This window comes from Myotis nattereri (assembly GCF_964212035.1).
Source record: "Myotis nattereri genome assembly, chromosome: 2".
Lineage (NCBI taxonomy): Eukaryota > Metazoa > Chordata > Mammalia > Chiroptera > Vespertilionidae > Myotis > Myotis nattereri.
The window spans coordinates 183,908,652-183,927,220 of NC_138076.1; the positions used below are offsets into that span (position 1 = coordinate 183,908,652).

Sequence of the window (18,569 nt, forward strand, 5' to 3'; positions counted from 1 at the left end):
ATAAAATCTCCTTTGAATTAAATAAGACCAAATGGACTGTGATTCTTTAGTAGAAGGGGAATCATCACAGTATTGGCAAAATACACACTCTAGCCTTTTTTCTTCTTCTAAAATCTTGGTTTTTGTTTGTTTAATGCAGTGTGGGGACTGTCTTATCTTTACTATATCCAAAATGGACAGTTGGCCAAAAAAAGTGCAATATAGTACTACAATATAGTGGGATAAAGCTGAAGGGGGTTTTAAATTAGAACCTAAAAAATAATATGCTATTTTTGGCAATGGAACCACAACCCTGAAGTACATATGGCTTTTGAATGGTTTTATAAATCCTAAGTACATTTTACTTCAAATAAAGCAGTTTTTAGGTAAATTAGATATTAAGTATTTCTTAGATATTTTGAATATTGAAACATATTGAAAATTAAATTAATAAATGAGCAGTAACCTCTATCCTTTTCCTGCATTAAGTTTCTTTTTTTTTTTAAATTGAAATTTGGGGGATAACATTGGTTCACAAAAACCATATAAGTTTCAAGTGTATACAACTCAACAAAACATCTGTACACTGCATCGTGCAACCATTGCCCAAAGCAAAGTCTTTCTGTCCCCATTTATCCCCCTTTGCCTACCTTCACCTACCTATCCCACCCTCCCTTTCCTTCTGTCTATCCCCACACTGTTGTCTGTGTGTGTTATATATGTGTTTTTTTGCTTAATCCCTTCACCTGCTTGCATCCAGCCCTCCAACCCTGCCTCTGTTTCTATTTTGTTCAGTTTATTTTGTTCATTAGATTCCACATATAAGTGAGATCATATGGTATTTGTCTTTCTCTGACTTGCTCATTTCACTTAGCATAATGCTTTCCAGGTTCATCCATGCTGTTGCAAAAGGTATGATTTCTTTCTTTTTTACAGCCAAGTAGTATTCCATTGTGTAAATGTATTACAGCTTTTTTTAAATCCACTTATCAATTGATGGGCTGTTTCCAGATCTTGGCTATTGTAAATAATGCTGTTGTGAACATAAAGTGCATATATTCTTTCAAATTGGTGTTTTGGGAGTCTTTGGATATATTCCCAGAAGTGGGATCGCTAGGTCAAAAGGCAGTTCCATTTTTAATTTTTTGAGGAAACTCCATACTGTTTTCCAGTGGCTGCATCAGTCTGCATTCCCACCAAAAGTGCCTGAGAGTTCCCTTTTCCCCACATCCTTGCCAGCACTTGTTTGTTGACTTATTGATGATAGCCATTCTGACAAGCATGAGGTGATTATCTCATTGTAGTTTTAATTTGTCCCTCTCTGATGATTAGTGACGTTGAGCATTTTTTCATATGTCTGTTGGTCATCTGTATGTCCTTTTCCGAGAAGTGTCTATTCTGGTCCTTTGCCCATTTCTTAATTGGATTGTTTGTTCCCCCATTAAGTTTCATTTCTTTAACATTTGTAATTTAAAATTTAAAAAAATTACACAAGAAATACTCGAACAGTTCCCATTACAAAAAACTTGAATACTCAGAAATAAAACTTGACAGCTCCTTACTACTTTCTTATTACACCGTACTGTGTTGCCTGCACCCTGTCAGTCCCTTCTTCAGAGGTAATTGCTGTTACATATTCTACTACTTGTTTTTTTCAGTTATGTCATTGATATTTTTCCATGACAATACATATGATCAACTCCATTTTTCAGTAGGATTCTTTAGTTATTTATTCAGTCACTTCCCTGTTGAATGACTATGTAGTTTTTTGTATCATTTTAAATTTTTTAAATTTAAAATGATTCATTTAAAAAATAGGTAATATATGTTCATGGTTCATAATCCAAAAGGTAACAAAGTGAGTCAGCCTCTCATTGCCTTTCCTTTAACAAAGCAGTCTGTTCTGTTCTTTGTAGTGGCCACTATTAGCATTTCTTATATATCCTTTTAGAAATAATCTGTACATATGAAGGCATATGTTATTTGCCATAACATTTTGTCATATTTCTCTATGCAAATTATGCCATACATACTGTTCTGCAATAGTAAGATATATCTTGGACATTGTTACGTACTAGTGCTTACAAACTGCTTCATTTCTTCTGTTTAGGACTGCCTTGTGTGGCTTTACCATATATAATTTAACCAGTTCCAAACTGATGGATATCTATGTTGTTTCCAATCTTTTGCTATTATAATGCTGCGTATATGCATTGTATATCCTTTGTACATCTGAATGTAAAGGATGTAGGCATTTAAAGTTTTGATATGTATTGTCAAACTGTAGTCTATTGAGATGGTTCTAATTTACACTCATTGATCATCTCTTGACATATATTTTTTGTTTGTTTGTTTGAATTTTTTTTTAATATATATTTTTTATTGATTAAGATATTACATATGTGTACCCTCAAACCCCCCCCCCTCCCCCCCCCGCTCACCCCCCCGTTGTCCGTGTCCATTGGTTAGGCCTATATGCTTGCATATAAGTCCTTTGGTTGATCTTTCCCCCTTGCCCCCACCCTCCCCTACCTTCCCTCCAAGGCCCGATCAAGTCCAATCAATGCCTCTCCGTCTCTGGATCAGTCCTTGTTCATCCTTTTATGTTGTTCATTATATTCCACAAATAAGTGAGATCCTGTGGTATTTATCCGCTCTCCAGTTCCATCCATGCTGTGGCAAATGGTAAGAGTTCCTTTTTCTTCTTCCTCTTCTTAAAGAATACCTTTCAGCATTTCATATAATGCTGGTTTGGTGGTGATGAACTCCTTTAGCTTTTTCTTATCCGTGAAGCTCTTTATCTGACCTTCCATTCTGAATGATAGCTTTGCTGGATAAAGTAATCTTGGTTGCAGGTTCTTGCTATTCATCTCTTTGAATATTTCTTGCCACTCCCTTCTGACCTGCAAAGTTTCTGTTGAGAAATCAGCTGACAGTCGAATGGGTACTCCCTTGTAGGTAACTGACTGTCTTTCTCTTGCTGCTTTTAAGATTCTCTCTTTATCTTTTGCTCTTGGCATTTTAATTATGATGTGTCTTGGTGTGGTCCTCTTTGGATTCCTTTTGTTTCGGGTTCTCTACGCTTCCTGGACTTGTAAGTCCATTTCTTTCACCAGGTGGGGGAAGTTTTCTGTCATTATTTCTTCAAAAAGGTTTTCAATATCTTGCCCTCTCTCTCCTTCTGGTACCCCTATAATTCTGATGTTGGTACGCTTGAAGTTGTCCCAGAGGTTCCTTACACTATCTTCATATTTTTTGAATCTCTTTTCTTTTTTCTTTTTCGGTTGGGTATTTTTTGTTTCTTTGTATTTCAAATCTTTGACTTGATTCTTGGGATCCTCTTGTCTGCTGTTGGATCTCTGTAAATTATTCTTTATTTCAGTCAGTGTATGCTTAATTTCTAGTTGGTCCTTTTTCATGTCCTCATGGTCTCACTATACTCCTTGAGGGATTCATTAAATTTATTGGCGGTTTCCATAAAATTCTTGACAAACCTTATAAACGTGGCCTTGAACTCTATATCCAGTCGTTTGCTTTCCTCTGTTTCTGCCATTTGTGACCTGTTTCTTTGTCTCCGCATTTTGGCTGCTTCCCTGTGTTGACAGAGTGGCCCTGCGCGCCAGGTGTCCTGTAGGGCCCAGTGGCTCAGCCTCCCCAGTTACCTGGGGTGGACACTCTTGGTGCACTCTTGGTGCCTTGGTTGTTGTAGGATCACTGGGAGGAATTGACCTCCAGGCCAATTGGCTGTGGGAAGCAGCTGTGTCTGAAGTGGGAGAATGGTCCCCCTCTGACCGCTGGGTACAGTGGCTCCTGGATCTAAGGAGGTGCTAATTCAGCCCCTGCCTGAGGCCACACAGCCGGAGCCACAAAGAGGCTCAGCTGTGAAGCAATGCAAGCTGCTGCGGGGCCTTGGGCCCTCTCTTGGAAGTTCCGGGTCTGCTTGGCTGGGCTGTAGTTAGGTACATTCACATGCAAAAGCCTCTGCCGCAGCCTGAGTGGGGCGGGGTCTCAGGGAGTCAAAGGGCGGAGAAAACAGCTATGGTGATTCTCCGCGCCCGGAGTCGCGGTCTCAGTGTGTCCCGGTAACGGCTGCAAGCACCTCTGAGGGAAAGCCGCCCTCAAGTTCGCCCGCTGCCGCCTGACAGACCAACTTCTCCCCGTATGAGACCTGGGTCCCCAGAGACTTGCTGGAACCGGTGTTCAGAGCAGTCGGGAGCTTGTGATTCAAAAAGACAGCCGCATCCTCAGGTGCCACCCCCTTTCCGCGCGCGCGAGCCGCCGCCGTACCTCAGCACTCAGCCTCCGCAGCTCCTCTGGCTCTCAGCGTGCTTTTCTTTTCTTCTAGTTGTAGAAATTACACTCAGCCAGCCTTCTGGTTTTTCTGGATGATGTTTGCTCTGACCTTTGCAGTATTTTTCAATTGTTGTGTGAGGTGAAAATTTCCCGGTGTTTATCTATGCCGCCATCTTAGTTTCTCCATCTCTTGACATATTTAAGACATTTATTTTTTCATTTCTTGTAATTGTTTGTTCATGTCCCTTGGCCATTTTTCTGTTGGTTTATTGATATTTTTTCTCATTGGTTTATAGAAACTCATTAAAAATTGAGTAAATTATTTTTTTGTGATGTATTTGGTAAATATTTTTCTCCGTTCCTTATTTATCTTTGATTTTGTCAAATTATCATGCAAGAAAGTATTATTTTTATGTAATTTTTAAAACTTTTTTATCCTCTAACCAACTGCCTAGGTACCACATGGTTGCTATCATTCCCAATCATTCCAATTGAGTGATATAATAACTAGAAAAATATACAGAAGATAAAAAAATAGTTTTGGATATTTTGCTTTTAGAAAATTTCCTGGATTGATTAAAATTAATACCTATAAATATTATAATACCAAAAGTAGGATAGTAGTAAAAAAGGAAAGGAGATTTTATAGATTATCTGGTTGAACCAGCATTTCCTACATACTTGTAGTATACAAAAAACTCTGTGCTGGGTATTGTGATAAAGAGGATATAACCTTTAGTGAATTCTGAGATTATGAAAGGTGATAACTGATAGAATTAGAGAAGAGTTGAAGAGATTAAATTTAGGAAAGGTGAAGTAATTGCCTATCTATTTTGCTCCTAAGCTTCCTGACCACTTCTTAAGTCATCTGAGGTTTCAGAGTTTCCATTCTTTGCTGGAAACAAGTTCCAAAGATTTAGCTTGCTTCCCGCCACCTTTGTTTCCTTTTATTTACTTACTAGAGGCCCAGTGCACAAATTTGTGTACAGGTGGGGTCCCTCATCCTGGCTGGCCATTGGGGCCATTGGGGCCGTGGGAGGTTGGCAGGCAGGGAGAGGGGCCATGGGAGGTTGGCTGCCCCGATAGGGGCCTTCAGGGCCAGCCGGCCTGGGGAAGGGACCATGGGAGGTTGGCTGTGGGAGCGCACTGACCACCAGGGGGCAGCTCCTGCATTGAGCATCTGCCCCCTGGTGGTCAGTGCGTATCATAGCAACCGGTCAACCAGTTGTTTGGTCATTTGGTCACTTGGGCATATATATATATATATTTGGATCTTTGTGACTCAGTGTTTGCAAGTCTTTCCATCCAAACCCTTTCATTGTCCTTAAAGATGAGAACATATAATAAAAGCCTAATATGCAAATTGTCCCCTCGACTGGGAGTTTGACCAGGGGGCGGGCTGGCCGGCAGTGGTGGCAGGCAGCTGGTGGAAGGGAGGCCCCGGCTGGCAGCCGGCTGCCGACAGGCAGCAGCCGCTAGGGACCCTTCCCGTGCATGAATTTCATGCACTGGGCCTCTAGTGAGAATATAAAACCCTTACTGACCATACTTTATTGCTGATCCCCGTGTGTGCACAGATAAGATATTTAAAAATATGTATGGGGAAGTCAGAAGATACAACAGGGATCTATTACTGAGTTCTTGTAATAATGAGCTGTAGTTCTAAATTCCCTTGCTGATATGCCAGAGAAAGCTATCCTTTCACCTTCTGATTTTATTTTTGCTTATCCCCCACCTTAAAACTCTCTTTTGTCTGAGCTCTTGTTTAGTGAAGGGCATACTGATTCCTTTTTCCATATGACATAATGGTCTATGTTTTAATTTTCTTATAAAGCTAGTCAAGCAGAATAGTGGGTAATCCCTTGTACCAGGTATAGTCTATAAACTTACCAGGAACTATCCACACTTTCTTCTTTTTGGCTCAGGGGATAGTTGTCTTTTTTCCTCTCCAATGTTAATCCTCTCATTGCTTGGCTCACATTAAATTTTATTTATATTCACATATTTGATATCTGTATTTGATTATTTTTTATTTGTTTTTAGGTAAAATTTGGTAATACCACCTTTAAAACAGATGTGTATCTCAAGTCCCTCAACCCTCAGTGGAACTCAGAATGGTTTAAATTTGAGGTAAGTTTTTAAATGTTAGCATTTTTAGTGTGTGTTTTTTGAGGTGACGCTTTCCCTAGGAATGATAAGAACACCTTTTATTTCAGGGACAGTAGTTTTCCTGTAACATAAAAATGTTTCTTAGGAATATTGCACTTAAAAAATTATGTTACAGTTAAGAAAATATAAATATATGTAGGAGAACCCAGATTAAAAAGGCATTATATTATTATATAATAATTTCTCTGAATTTTAGCATATATCAGAAACCACTTAAGAACAGTTATAGTTCCTCTCTTTGGCACGGTGCTTGGCACATGATAAGTACTTGATAATGAGTAAACAGAAGGAGAGAGAGAGGGTAGACATTTATTTTATGAACTTAATTCAAGAACTTAAGTTGTTTTTTCTTACAAATAATGTTCGTTTTGCTTATAGTTTTATTCTCTGAAGTTGTCCTTGGAAATTATGCTGTCATTGTGCTCATTAGCATCCTTACTCTGTAGTTAATATATGGACTCTGTTAGGATATTCCTAAAGCATTTTTGCTGGAAACCATTGGTAGAGTAGTGAAACACAGGATAATATGCAGAAAAGAAATTAAAACTTTTTTTTTTTGGTTAATTATCCTAACTCTGTGCTTGAGGCAAACTGTACATCTGCATCTTGTGTAGAAAATTGAGTTACAATTTTTTGTTTGTATATTAATTGGATTTTCCTCCCCAGAAATAAGTAATCTTTTACATTCGCTATACAAATTTACATTTACATTTATGATAACGAAGATTTTTAAATTTTAAGATTTAATTTAAAGTATGCTTTTTAGGTGGATGATGAAGATTTACAAGATGAACCTCTACAGATCACAGTTCTTGACCATGATACTTATAGTGCAAATGATGCCATTGGTAAAGTGTACATTGATATTGATCCTTTACTCTACAGTGAAGCTGCAACAGTCATCTCAGGATGGTTTCCAATTTATGATACCATACATGGTAAGGAGTATATTTTAAGAAAATAAATCAGTCTTTTAAATTTATCCTTAAAGACTATTATGTACACTTTGTGGTTTTAAAATTTATATCTTTAAAAGATATCTCCTTTTTAGACTTAGTAGTAATGTATTATTGGTAGAATTGTTTATTTTTCTGAACATAATTTGAAACAATTTTCTGAGTTAAATTTGTACAGTATAGCAAGTATATGCATTATTTAAAAATCATCTCATATTTGTATTCTGTGTTCCTAAAACAAACTATCAAACTATTCCATTAAGCTAGATGTTACAGAGATTTGCAAAAATGTAACACAGTGCCACTCATTACTTTTTTTCCAAATACAGTTATTTTTATAAAAAATATTGCTTATATTAGCATAACCAATGGACATAAGACACTGGGGGATAGGGGAGGCTAGGGGACTGTCTAGGGCGGGGGGATAAAATGGACACATATGTAATACCCTTTGTAATACTTTAAGCAATAAATAAAAAAAAATATTGCTTATATTAACAGATTCATTATTACTTTCAATGGAGTAATAAGCAAATACTTTTTTAAATTCTCAATTTTAACTTATAATATGGTAAATATTGATAGATATAAGTAACATATATAAAAACTCCTTGAGGACCTAAAGTAATTTTTAAGTTTGAACGGGTCCTGTGATTGAAAAGTTTGAGAACCGCCAGCCTAAAAGATGCCATCTTTTTAGAATGGTAAATGAACCCAAAAGGCATAGGCAGATGATTCTATCTTGTCTTGCATCTTTCTTACTAGTTTACATTATTGACCTGACAATTCCATTAATAGTCATTTATTGTAAGAAACCAAGATATTTGCTGAGACTTATGTATATTTATTGTGATGTTACTTATATTCTATTATCATGTACTAATGTTTAAATTGGTAAAAATAAGTTGGAAAATAGGATTTACTTAAAAAATTTAGAACATAAGTTGACACAGCCAGAACTAGAAGCATGTTTTCATAATACAATGGCAGAAGGAAATGTGCATGATGTATTATGAATTGCAAAATCCAGATTATAAAAACATTATAGGATAATCTCAAGATAGTTTAGAAATAAGAGAATTGTATATATGTAATGCTCTTGATGAAATTGGCAGAATATGTGATAAAATGTTTACTTTTGGATAATTTTATTTGTGGACTATAGTCCTATTTTACTCTTTGTCCTGTTTTACTTTTTTCTATACTTTTTATAATGTACACAGGGTTGGGCAAAAGTAGATTTACAGTTGTTTGTATGGCAAATAATACAATAATTAAGAAATAATATACAAGAACGTACTCTGTGTTTCACATATTTACAACTGTAAACCTACTTTTTCCCCACCCTGTATGTATTATCTTTGTAATAATAAAATCAAATCCCATTTTATGTTATACTAGAGGCCCATTGCATGAAATTCATCGGGGGGAGGAGGGGGGAAGGTCCCTCAGCCTGGCCCAGGGGTGGGCAAACTTTTTGACTCAAGGGCCACAATGGGTTCTTAAACTGGACCGGAGGGCTGGAACAAAAGCATGGATGGAGTGTTTGTGTGAACTAATATAAATTCAAAGTAAACATCATTACATAAAAGGGTACGGTCTTTTTTTTTTTTTTTTTAGTTTTATTCATTTCAAACGGGCCAGATCCGGCCCATGGGCCGTAGTTTGCCCACGGCTGGCCTGGCCTGTACCCTCTCCTATTTGGGAGCCCTCGAGGAATGTCCGACCGCCGGTTTAGGCATGATCCCACAGGGATCCCTGCGGGATCGGGCCTAAAATTGCAGTCGGACATCCCTCTCACAATCTGGGACCGCTGGCTCCTAACTGCTTGCCTGCCTGGCTGTCTGATTGCCCCTAACCACTCTACCTGACTGCTTGATTGCCCCTAACTTCCCTCCCCTGCTGGCCTGATCACTCTTGACTGTCCTCCCCTGCTGGCATGATTGCCCCTAATCGCCTCTGCCTCACGGCCTGATTGCCCCCTAACTGCTTCCCTGCCAGCCTGGCCACCCCATAACTTACTTCCCCTGCTGGCCTAGTCCCCCCCTAACTATCCCTCTGCTGGCCTGGTCGTCCCCTAACTGCCCCCCTGCCAACCTGGTCCCCCCCTAACTACCCTCTTGCTGGCCTGGTTGCCCTCTAACTGTCTGGAAGGAAGTTGGACATCTGGAAGATGTCCAGTTGACCCAGTCTAATTAGCATATTACCCTTTTATTAGTATAGATTACCAATAAAAAAGCCACTGGAGAATGAATCTGGACTTGGATTAAAAGCAGTAGCTATCGGAATGAATGAATTTTCTAAATATATTATATTAAAAATTGCTTGTAGTTGGTTTAATAGGTTACATGGGCCCTTTGTTAGGAATATAATCTGTTATTTCAGTAGGTAAATGAGTAAGTCACTCTTCTTAGAAGGGTTCCTCCATAAGTATGAATTTGACAGGAAGTCAGGATAGCCCCCCCGAAAAATGTTTAGGGATTGAGGCTGTGTCATTTTTATTTGTTAGGGCATCTTCTAAAAACCTGTTATCTTAGAATTTCTTAGTTAGCTTATTTTAACTTATTGCTGTGTATTCATTGAAAAGAATGAAAGTTCTTTTGTGCTAAATCAGATTCTTGCATTAGTTGTTAAGAGCATTTACTCTGGGATAATAAAGATCTGACTTTTAATCCTTCCTTCATCACTTACTAACTATTGACTCTAAAAATTATTGAACTTTTATTAAACTGTAGCTTTTTTCCTCTGTAAAACGGGAATACTAATACTAAAGAAATTACCTTACTGGATTGGCATGTGTAAGATACTACTTGTAAAGCATTTAGAACATTATCAATGCGCATTATCGTCATCAAAGTAAATGGTACTCCTTTCCAGTTAGATTGGTTCAAATAAGTGAAGACTTCTGGTACAATAAATATTATTTATTCTTTAATGTATACATGTTCTTCAGAAAATATAATAAACTACTTAGAATGAAAATAATTAAGGAAACAAAGTTAGCATTGCTATTATGATTGATACATTATTTTAAAATCATTAATTGGCATTGCTTGATTATTTAATTATACTTTATTATTTAAGGTAGAAACTTGATTTTTCTTTTGAAATTATAGGTATTCGTGGGGAAATCAATGTAGTTGTCAAAGTAGACCTCTTCAATGATTTAAATCGATTTAGGCAGTCATCATGTGGAGTCAAATTCTTTTGCAGTAAGTAAATACATTTTATTATTCATTTAACAGGAAATTTAATAATTCACAAATATGGGAAATCAAATTAATATTTTAGAAGGCTAATGGAAAATCTTTTATACTTTGGTTTTCATAGCAAAGAGAAAGTTGTTAATTTTTCAGAAACTGCTGTAGCTCTAGAGACTACTTTTCTGATTTTAAAATAAATTATATCTAATTTTTTACAAGTTCATCAAAATTTTTATTAGAAACATTCAGTGGGGCACATGTGTACACGTGGTTGTCATGACAATGCCTGTGGCCCACAGGGAGGCTGTACCCAGCCTGCCCCACCTCTATTCCCTTCTCCAGCTCCTACTCCAGTCTCTACCCCCAGCTTGTGAACATGATTAGCAGGAATAACATTAAACAGTGCTGATAATAGCCACCTCATGTCAGTAGAAAGAGTACCAGGTGAAGGTTTTGGATTTTTCCCAGAATTTTAAAGAATCCATATATTAATGAAACAATTTAACCTCATTTACTTAAAAAAAATTTTTCTTTTTTATTGACTTGGAGAGAGAGAGGAAGGGAGTGGGAGAGAGAGAAACATTGGTGTAAGAGTGAAACATTGATTGGGCGTCTCCTGTAGGCCCCTACTAGGGATCAGGTCCACAATCCAGGTATATGCATGCCCTGAATGGGAATCAAACTGTCAACCTTTCTGTGCACAAGATGATGCCCAAGCAACTGAGCCACACTGGCCAGGGAAACCTCATTTACTTTTTAATACTTGTTTAAAAAAAATAAATTTATTGGAACAACATTGGTCAGCATGATCATACAGGTTTCAGGTGTGGGTTTCTATGTTACAAGATTTGTATATTGCACTGTGTGCCCACCACCCAAAGTCAAATCTCCCGTCACTGTGTATTATGACCTCCTTCCTCCCCCAACTCCTTCCCTCTGGCAACCACCACACTTCTGTTTGTGCTCATAAGCTTCAGTTTTCTATTTTACATATGAGTGGAATCTGATGGTTCATAGCTTTTTCTAACTGACTTATTTCAGTGAGCATAATATTCTCAAGGCCCATCCATGTTGTTGCACATGGCAGTATTTAATCCTTTCTTATGGCTGAGTAGTATTCCATTGTGTACATGTACCACATCTTCTTTATCCAGTCCTCTATTGCAAGACACTTTGGTTGTTTCCATGCCTTGGCCACTGTGAATAATGCTGCAGTGAACATAGGGGTGCATATATCTTTGTGAATATATGTTTTCGAGTTTTGGGGGTATATATTCAGGAGAGGGATTATTGGGTCATATGATTCATTTACTTTTAAACCTTATGTTTCATGGTATTGGGACCAAAGGTGAAAAGTGATTGTTAAAGCACTATCTATATATATAAAAGTCTGAACAACCAAATGCCCCTCCCCGCAGCTGGCCAACCTCCCGTACCCCTGCCACCCCTGATCACTGGCCAGGCTAAGAGACCCCACCCATGCACAAATTCATGCACCGGGCCTCTAGTATAAGAATAAAATTCTGAGATAACTAAGAATGACTGGAAATAAGATTGAAAACAAAGGTGGAATGTGTTTTTGCTGCAGTGCTACAAATTAATTTATCCTTAGAGAAGTTAGATGTGGTGCCTTTCATTTGAGAAGGTAAAGCGTGATAATATTTGCTATAGCCCTAACTCAAAACCAAATACCAAAGGGAATGAAACTAAACCGACCTGTATGGAACAGGAAGACTCTACAGCTCAACTAAGCCCACGTTAAAAGAAAATCACTGCCTATCGAACTACATATATGTAAGAATATTAAAAAAAAGGAGTATAAAACAGATGATGCACTGTATCTTGAAGAGTAGCCTATGCTACCTTGATGTCTGCTGGTTGTCATTAGTCAGCAACAAAATAGAGGGAGAAGGACTTGTTGCACTTTCTCAATCAATGAAAACAAAGCCCACACTCTCTAATATCTGCATTTGGGGGAACAAATTTGATGAGGCTACATGTGTGGCACGTTCAGACTTCATTCAGATGGGCCGTCTAAAACGAAACAATACAGATGTGGAACCTTTCGTGGTAGATACATGTATGTATCTTGCAAAAGTCTCCGGTGACCTTAACCGTAATTATTAGACACCATCTTATGGAGAAGCTTGTGGCCACTCATCTAATGCAGGTTTTACTTTTCTACCAGTAGGTCAACATTTATGAAAAACAAGGTTTAAAAATAACTGTCACATATTTATTTTATTACTTTGCACAGAGGTTAATATTTTTTTGCTCAGTAAATTTTTTTCATAAGTTAGAACAAGTTACTTTTGCCAAATGTGTAAAAGATATGACTATATTAAACTTTGTATAGCTGTCAAAAAGAAAAAAAAATCCAGTGGGATTTTACTTTAGTACAGAGCGCTGAAAGATAGGAGTAGAGAAGTATTGCTAAGCTATGGCGCTATCTAAAATTACATAGGCGTGCACAGGAATGGAGCCCCATGAATACCATGCAGTATGTGTCAGAATTGGGCAGATCTGGGCAATTTATAGCCAATTTGGATTAATAGACTTGAAAAGTCCTAAGTAGTTGAGTTAGCTTTAAGGTACGAATGTCTATTTTAAGAAACTAGTTTGGTGTAGATGTTCTCAGGTTCTTCTCTTTTTGAATGTGACCAGATCTTAGTTAAATCCAATGACATTTGGTGTTTTACATATTAAATGAGTCTGTTAAGTAGAGTGACTACTGAACCACTGGCCATATGGCCATGCATTATTAGAAACTTCAGAGCTTTATTTTTCCTCAGATTATGTCAGAAAGGTTTGATTTTTGAGTCTGGTGTACAGAACTTTTTCATAGAGCTTTGAGTAAGTAAAATTTTTTGTGTACTTTATCTGGTTTTCACCTATTTCGATAATCAGGGAGCCGACTTTAATTTTGATTTTTTGCACTTTGTATTGAATGCTATTTAAGAAGCCTTAGCTGTTTTCTAAGTTATACAAGTACAATGTATATTCATTATGCTTACATGGGAAAGATGAGAGGTCTCATGAAAGAAAATGATTATTTGTAAGAGTAAAATGGAACTTAGAAGACTGATTGCAAGTATTATATAATTACATTTAGATTATCACTGTAGAAGGTGTTCTTGTACTATTTATCCAAAAGGTAAGAACTTAGTTGTATATTTTTAAAAAATTGATTTAACCTTGTGATAAATAGAAGGATAATAGATCATTTCTTTTAACAGCAACATCTATTCCAAAGTGTTATAGAGCTGTAATAATTCATGGATTTGTAGAAGAACTTGTGGTCAATGAAGACCCAGAATATCAGTGGATTGATCGAATTCGCACACCAAGGGCATCAAATGAGGCCAGACAGAGACTCATTTCTTTAATGTCAGGTATTTTAAAAATCCATCCTTATTACTGATTGACTTAATACTCCAAAATTTTTGATTTCCTTTTGACATGTTACCCCAAATTTTATAAAGAAGACTGTGAATTATAAATGACTGATTCTCTACCCCCTGAACACATGAATTTCCATCGTATAACAAGGATAAATCTAATCAGAAGCTTATAATTCCTTCTTAATTAGGCAGTAAAAAGAAATTGTGTTCATGAAGTGGTATAGTAGAAAGTGGCAAGGAGGTAGGAAACTGGATTCTAGTTTTTTTCCTCTAGCATTTATTTGTACTCAGATTTAGGTAATCTCTCTAATGCTTTCTGTTCAAATGCTGCCTTTTTATGGTTCTTCTCTGACAACTTATAGCTCTTTCTACCCCTACCTGCCACTTTTACCCAATTTACTTTTATTTTTCTTTGGAGAACTTATTACCTAAAATTTATGTTTATATGTATATATGTGTGAGTGTCTTTATACACACATATTCATATATATACATTCTAGATAATAAATAAGCATAAATGTTTATATTTAATAAATTTATATATTTTAAGTAGATATTTACACTTATATTACTATTAAATTAATTATATTTATACTTACATTACTTATTTATAAGTATATTTATATTTATGTTACTTTTAAATTATACTTATAAATATGTACTTATAGTAGTATTAGATTAATTACATTTAACTAATATTTATAAATATTTATGAATGTTAATTCATAGTTAACATGCATTAGATTTAATATATTAAATAATACATTTAATTGTTACTTCGTATTATATTCTACATATTTGTAGTATATGATATGTAATATATAATGCTAAATTATATTATGTATATAATTACATTAGACTATATTATATGCTATGTATTCTACTATATGTTATATGTAACATTATATTTGTTGTTTTTTGTCTGTTTCACATTATGTAAACTCCACTAGATTTGGGTCTTTACCTTTCTAGTTATCTCTATATATCTAGCACTTAGAAGAAGGAGGAAGGCCAGGCACATAGCAAACAACTAAAAATTATTTGGTAAATAAATGCTACCTGCCACATCTGTAAAATGTAGCTAATATATTGCCTCCATGAAAGTTGGTTCCTTTCAAGTTCTAAAAATCCATGATTTTTTACTCTTTTATTACTACTATATCCAGTTTATTTTATATAATGTGGAGATATAAAGCAGAATGAGTTTCCTTTCTTTTTTGTAGGAGAATTGCAGAGGAAGATTGGCTTGAAAGTACTTGAAATGAGAGGAAATGCGGTTGTTGGGTACTTACAGTGTTTTGATCTGGAAGGCGAATCTGGTTTAGTGGTACGAGCCATAGGGACAGCGTGTACACTGGATAAATTAAGTAGCCCAGCAGCATTCCTTCCTGCATGTAATTCCCCATCCAAAGACATGAAGGAGTAAGTATGAATCACTGAATTATTCTTAAGGAACTTTTTATCTTTTACTATACATTTTCATTTGGCTCGAAAATTTTAGTAGTGTTGTTCGATATACATTTTTTCCTAATGATGACTGTCAACATTTGAAGCTTAAAACTCTTTAGATATTCCTAATATTTTTTATATAGTCTTAATATGAAATTTGAATAAAGTGAGATACAATTAAACTTATCCAGATCTTTAAGCACTGTATATCTAAAGCATAAAATGAATATTTATGAATTGTGTGGAATTTTACTTATTTTCTGGGGAATGCTTAAAACTCTATACTTGGTAATTCAGTTATGCTGATTATTAGCAACATATTATAGAAAGCAGGAAAGACTGACTTGTGCAGGGGTCTCAAACTTGAATGTCTACAAGAGGCCAAGCAGTTTATATAAATAATTGGGTATCATTAAATAGGTAATACTGGGGACTGTTTAAAGCAGACATTGGAAAACTTTTTCTATAAAAGGCCAGTTACTGCCTGGCTGGTAAGCTCAGTGGTTGAGCATCAACCTATGAACCAGGAGATCACAGTTCGATTCCTGTCAGGGCACATGTCTGGGTTGCAGTCCTGATCCTCAGTGTGGGGCATACAAGAGGCAGCCAATCAATGATTCTCTCTCATCATTGTTTCTCTCTCTCCCTCTCCTTTCCTCTCTGAAATCAATAAAAAAATATATATATTTTTTATATATTTAAACAAATATATGTTTTTTAACACATTGTTTGCGGGTAGTTTTTATCGCATGCTAACAGGTGGCGCGGGCCATTTTTGCTAATTTTTTGCGCAAATGGCAACGTTCAGTAAAATTACGATAACTTTAGTTTACGTATTTATACGTTACCGCATTCTACCGCTAGTCTATAAAAAACGTATTAATACGTGTCCTGCGATCTACTACACTGGTAGAACGTATAAATATGTAAAACGTGTAAACATGTTTCCCACATACAATGTGTTAAATATATAAAATTCATGCACTAGGTGGAGGGTCCCTCAGCCTGGCCTGCCCCCTCTCACAGCCTGGGAGCCCTCAGGGGATGTCCCATGGGGAGCAGGCCTAAGCTGCAGTCTGGTCTCCCTCTGCAGGAGGCAACCAAGCGAAGGTGCCGTCCCCATCACCCTGCTGCTGCTGCCACTGCCTGCCACCGGCCCTCAGCCCTCCTCAGCCCTCACAGCCACCACAGCTTTGTCCAGAAGACGTCCAGTCTATCCAGTCTAATTTGCATATTACCCTTTTATTAGTATAGTTATATAAATAAAAGGCCAGGTACTGAGTATTTCAGGCACTAGCTCTATAGTTCCTATCTTTATTTACTAAAAAAAGGAGTTTGTTGATCCTGTCTAAAGGCGTTTAGGCTCACACATTTAAAAAAAACTATGTGTGATCCAAGAAAATAACTTTGTTGGCTGGATTCAGCCTGTGTCATTGTTCAGCATGGTGGTGCTGGTGCTGTGAAAAGGGGATGTTTGAAATAGACTTTCTGTCAGAATGATTGGGGTGAGACAGACGATTCTGTTGGAGATTAGAAATGCTGACTATTCTGTACAGCAAGGGACAACTCTTTATTATGAAAACTTTTCCATCCTAAATGCCAATAATACTTCCAATGACAATTTGATCTAGAGAATCTTCTAGATCAAGGATCAACAAACTTTTTCTGTAAATAACCAGAAGGTACAGGTAAATAATTTAATCTTTGCCCTCAGCAGCTTCTCAACTCAGCTACTGTCCTGTGAAAGCAGCCATCAACAGTATGAAAATTAATGAGTATGGTTGTGTTCCAATAAAACTTACTTCCTCACAAAACAGATGGAAGGATGGATTTGGCTTGTGTTGGGTTTGCTGACCCCTTTCCTGTATCATCAGAGTCAGAATTCTGTAGTCAGAAACTTGAAATGTTTTCTAGTTAAGCAGTAGTCAAGAGAGGTTGACTAGAAAACAATCGCAGTCTTTTTAAAAACAATCCTTTTAAAAAAAATTTTAAAATTTTTTATTGATTTCAGAGGAAGGGAGAGTGAGAGAGATAGAAATATCAATGATTAGAGAGAATCATTGATTGGCTGCCTCCTGCATGCCCCCTACTGGGGATCAAGCCTCCAATGCACAGGCATGTGCCTGGCTAAAACACAATCTTTTTTTTCTCTTTTGAATTTTTAAAAATATATTTTTATTGATTTCAGAGAGGAAGGGAGAGGGAGAGAGAATTAGACACATCAGTGATGAGAGAAAATCATTGATCGGCTGCCTGCTGCATGCCCCACACTGGGGATCAAGCTGCAACCCAGGTGCCCTGAGCAGGAATTGAACCTGGGACCCTTCAGTCCACAGGCCAATGTTCTATCCACTGACCTAAACCGGCCAAGGCCTAAAACACAACCTTTTCAAAAAAGATTTTCCCCTTTATCTTAAGTTTATTCTTTTTATTTATCTCCTTTCTGTTGGCCTTTAGTTATTTGGATTAAATTTTATCACAAGAGAGGGAGCACATATATTGCCTTATTTATAATATTTGGAAACTAGAGGCCCGGTGCATAGATTCATGCACCGGTGGGGTCTCTCGGCCTGGCCTGTGGGGATCAGGCCGAAACCGGCTCCCCGACATCCCCTGAGGGGTCCCGGATAGCGAGAGGGCAGTTCTTGGATGACACACCCCAGAATCGGGCTCCCTCCTCTCTGGTTCTGAGTGCATCACCCAAGAACCACAGCTGCCAAGTCACTGCAGCTTGGCAGTTCCTGCGTTGAGTGTCTGCCCCCTGGTGGTCATTGCGTGCCATAGCTACCAGCCAGTTGGCCGGTCGCTTAGGCTTTTATATATATAGATATGTTGCAAATGAAATAACTTTTAAATAAAATGGAAGAGTGAATTTGCTTTATATTCTACTTAAAATGTGTCTTAAAAATATACCAACTGCCTGTTGCTACAGGGGAAGTCAGATTTCAGGGGTAGATTTTGGGTGGAATTTGGAATTCAGATTTTTTTTTCTTCTCTTTCCATAGCAAAGTTAAGTAAGGACCTGGGGTCCCTCCTCCTCCTGCCACCCTCCCTCTTTATCTACACTGCCTTAAGGGGTCTGTGATTTCTGAAGCTTTCCTCTTTTCACTAACTTAATG

The 18,569-nt window shown here is 37.1% G+C and overlaps 1 protein-coding gene across 5 annotated transcripts in view; it reads left to right on the plus strand.

Annotated features, from left to right (window-relative positions):
• C2CD5 (C2 calcium dependent domain containing 5) overlaps positions 1 to 18,569 on the plus strand; it is a gene marked incomplete at its 5' end in the record, with an annotated part of 95,122 nt that overhangs the window by 4,176 nt on the left and 72,377 nt on the right. For all 5 annotated transcript variants that reach the window (XM_081083326.1, XM_081083325.1, XM_081083329.1 and 2 more), the window contains 5 exons: positions 6,316 to 6,402; positions 7,208 to 7,379; positions 10,514 to 10,609; positions 13,837 to 13,992; positions 15,225 to 15,423. In XM_081083326.1, coding sequence (XP_080939452.1) covers positions 6,316 to 6,402; positions 7,208 to 7,379; positions 10,514 to 10,609; positions 13,837 to 13,992; positions 15,225 to 15,423 — 710 coding nt within the window. The remainder of the gene's footprint in view (positions 1 to 6,315; positions 6,403 to 7,207; positions 7,380 to 10,513; positions 10,610 to 13,836; positions 13,993 to 15,224; positions 15,424 to 18,569) is intronic.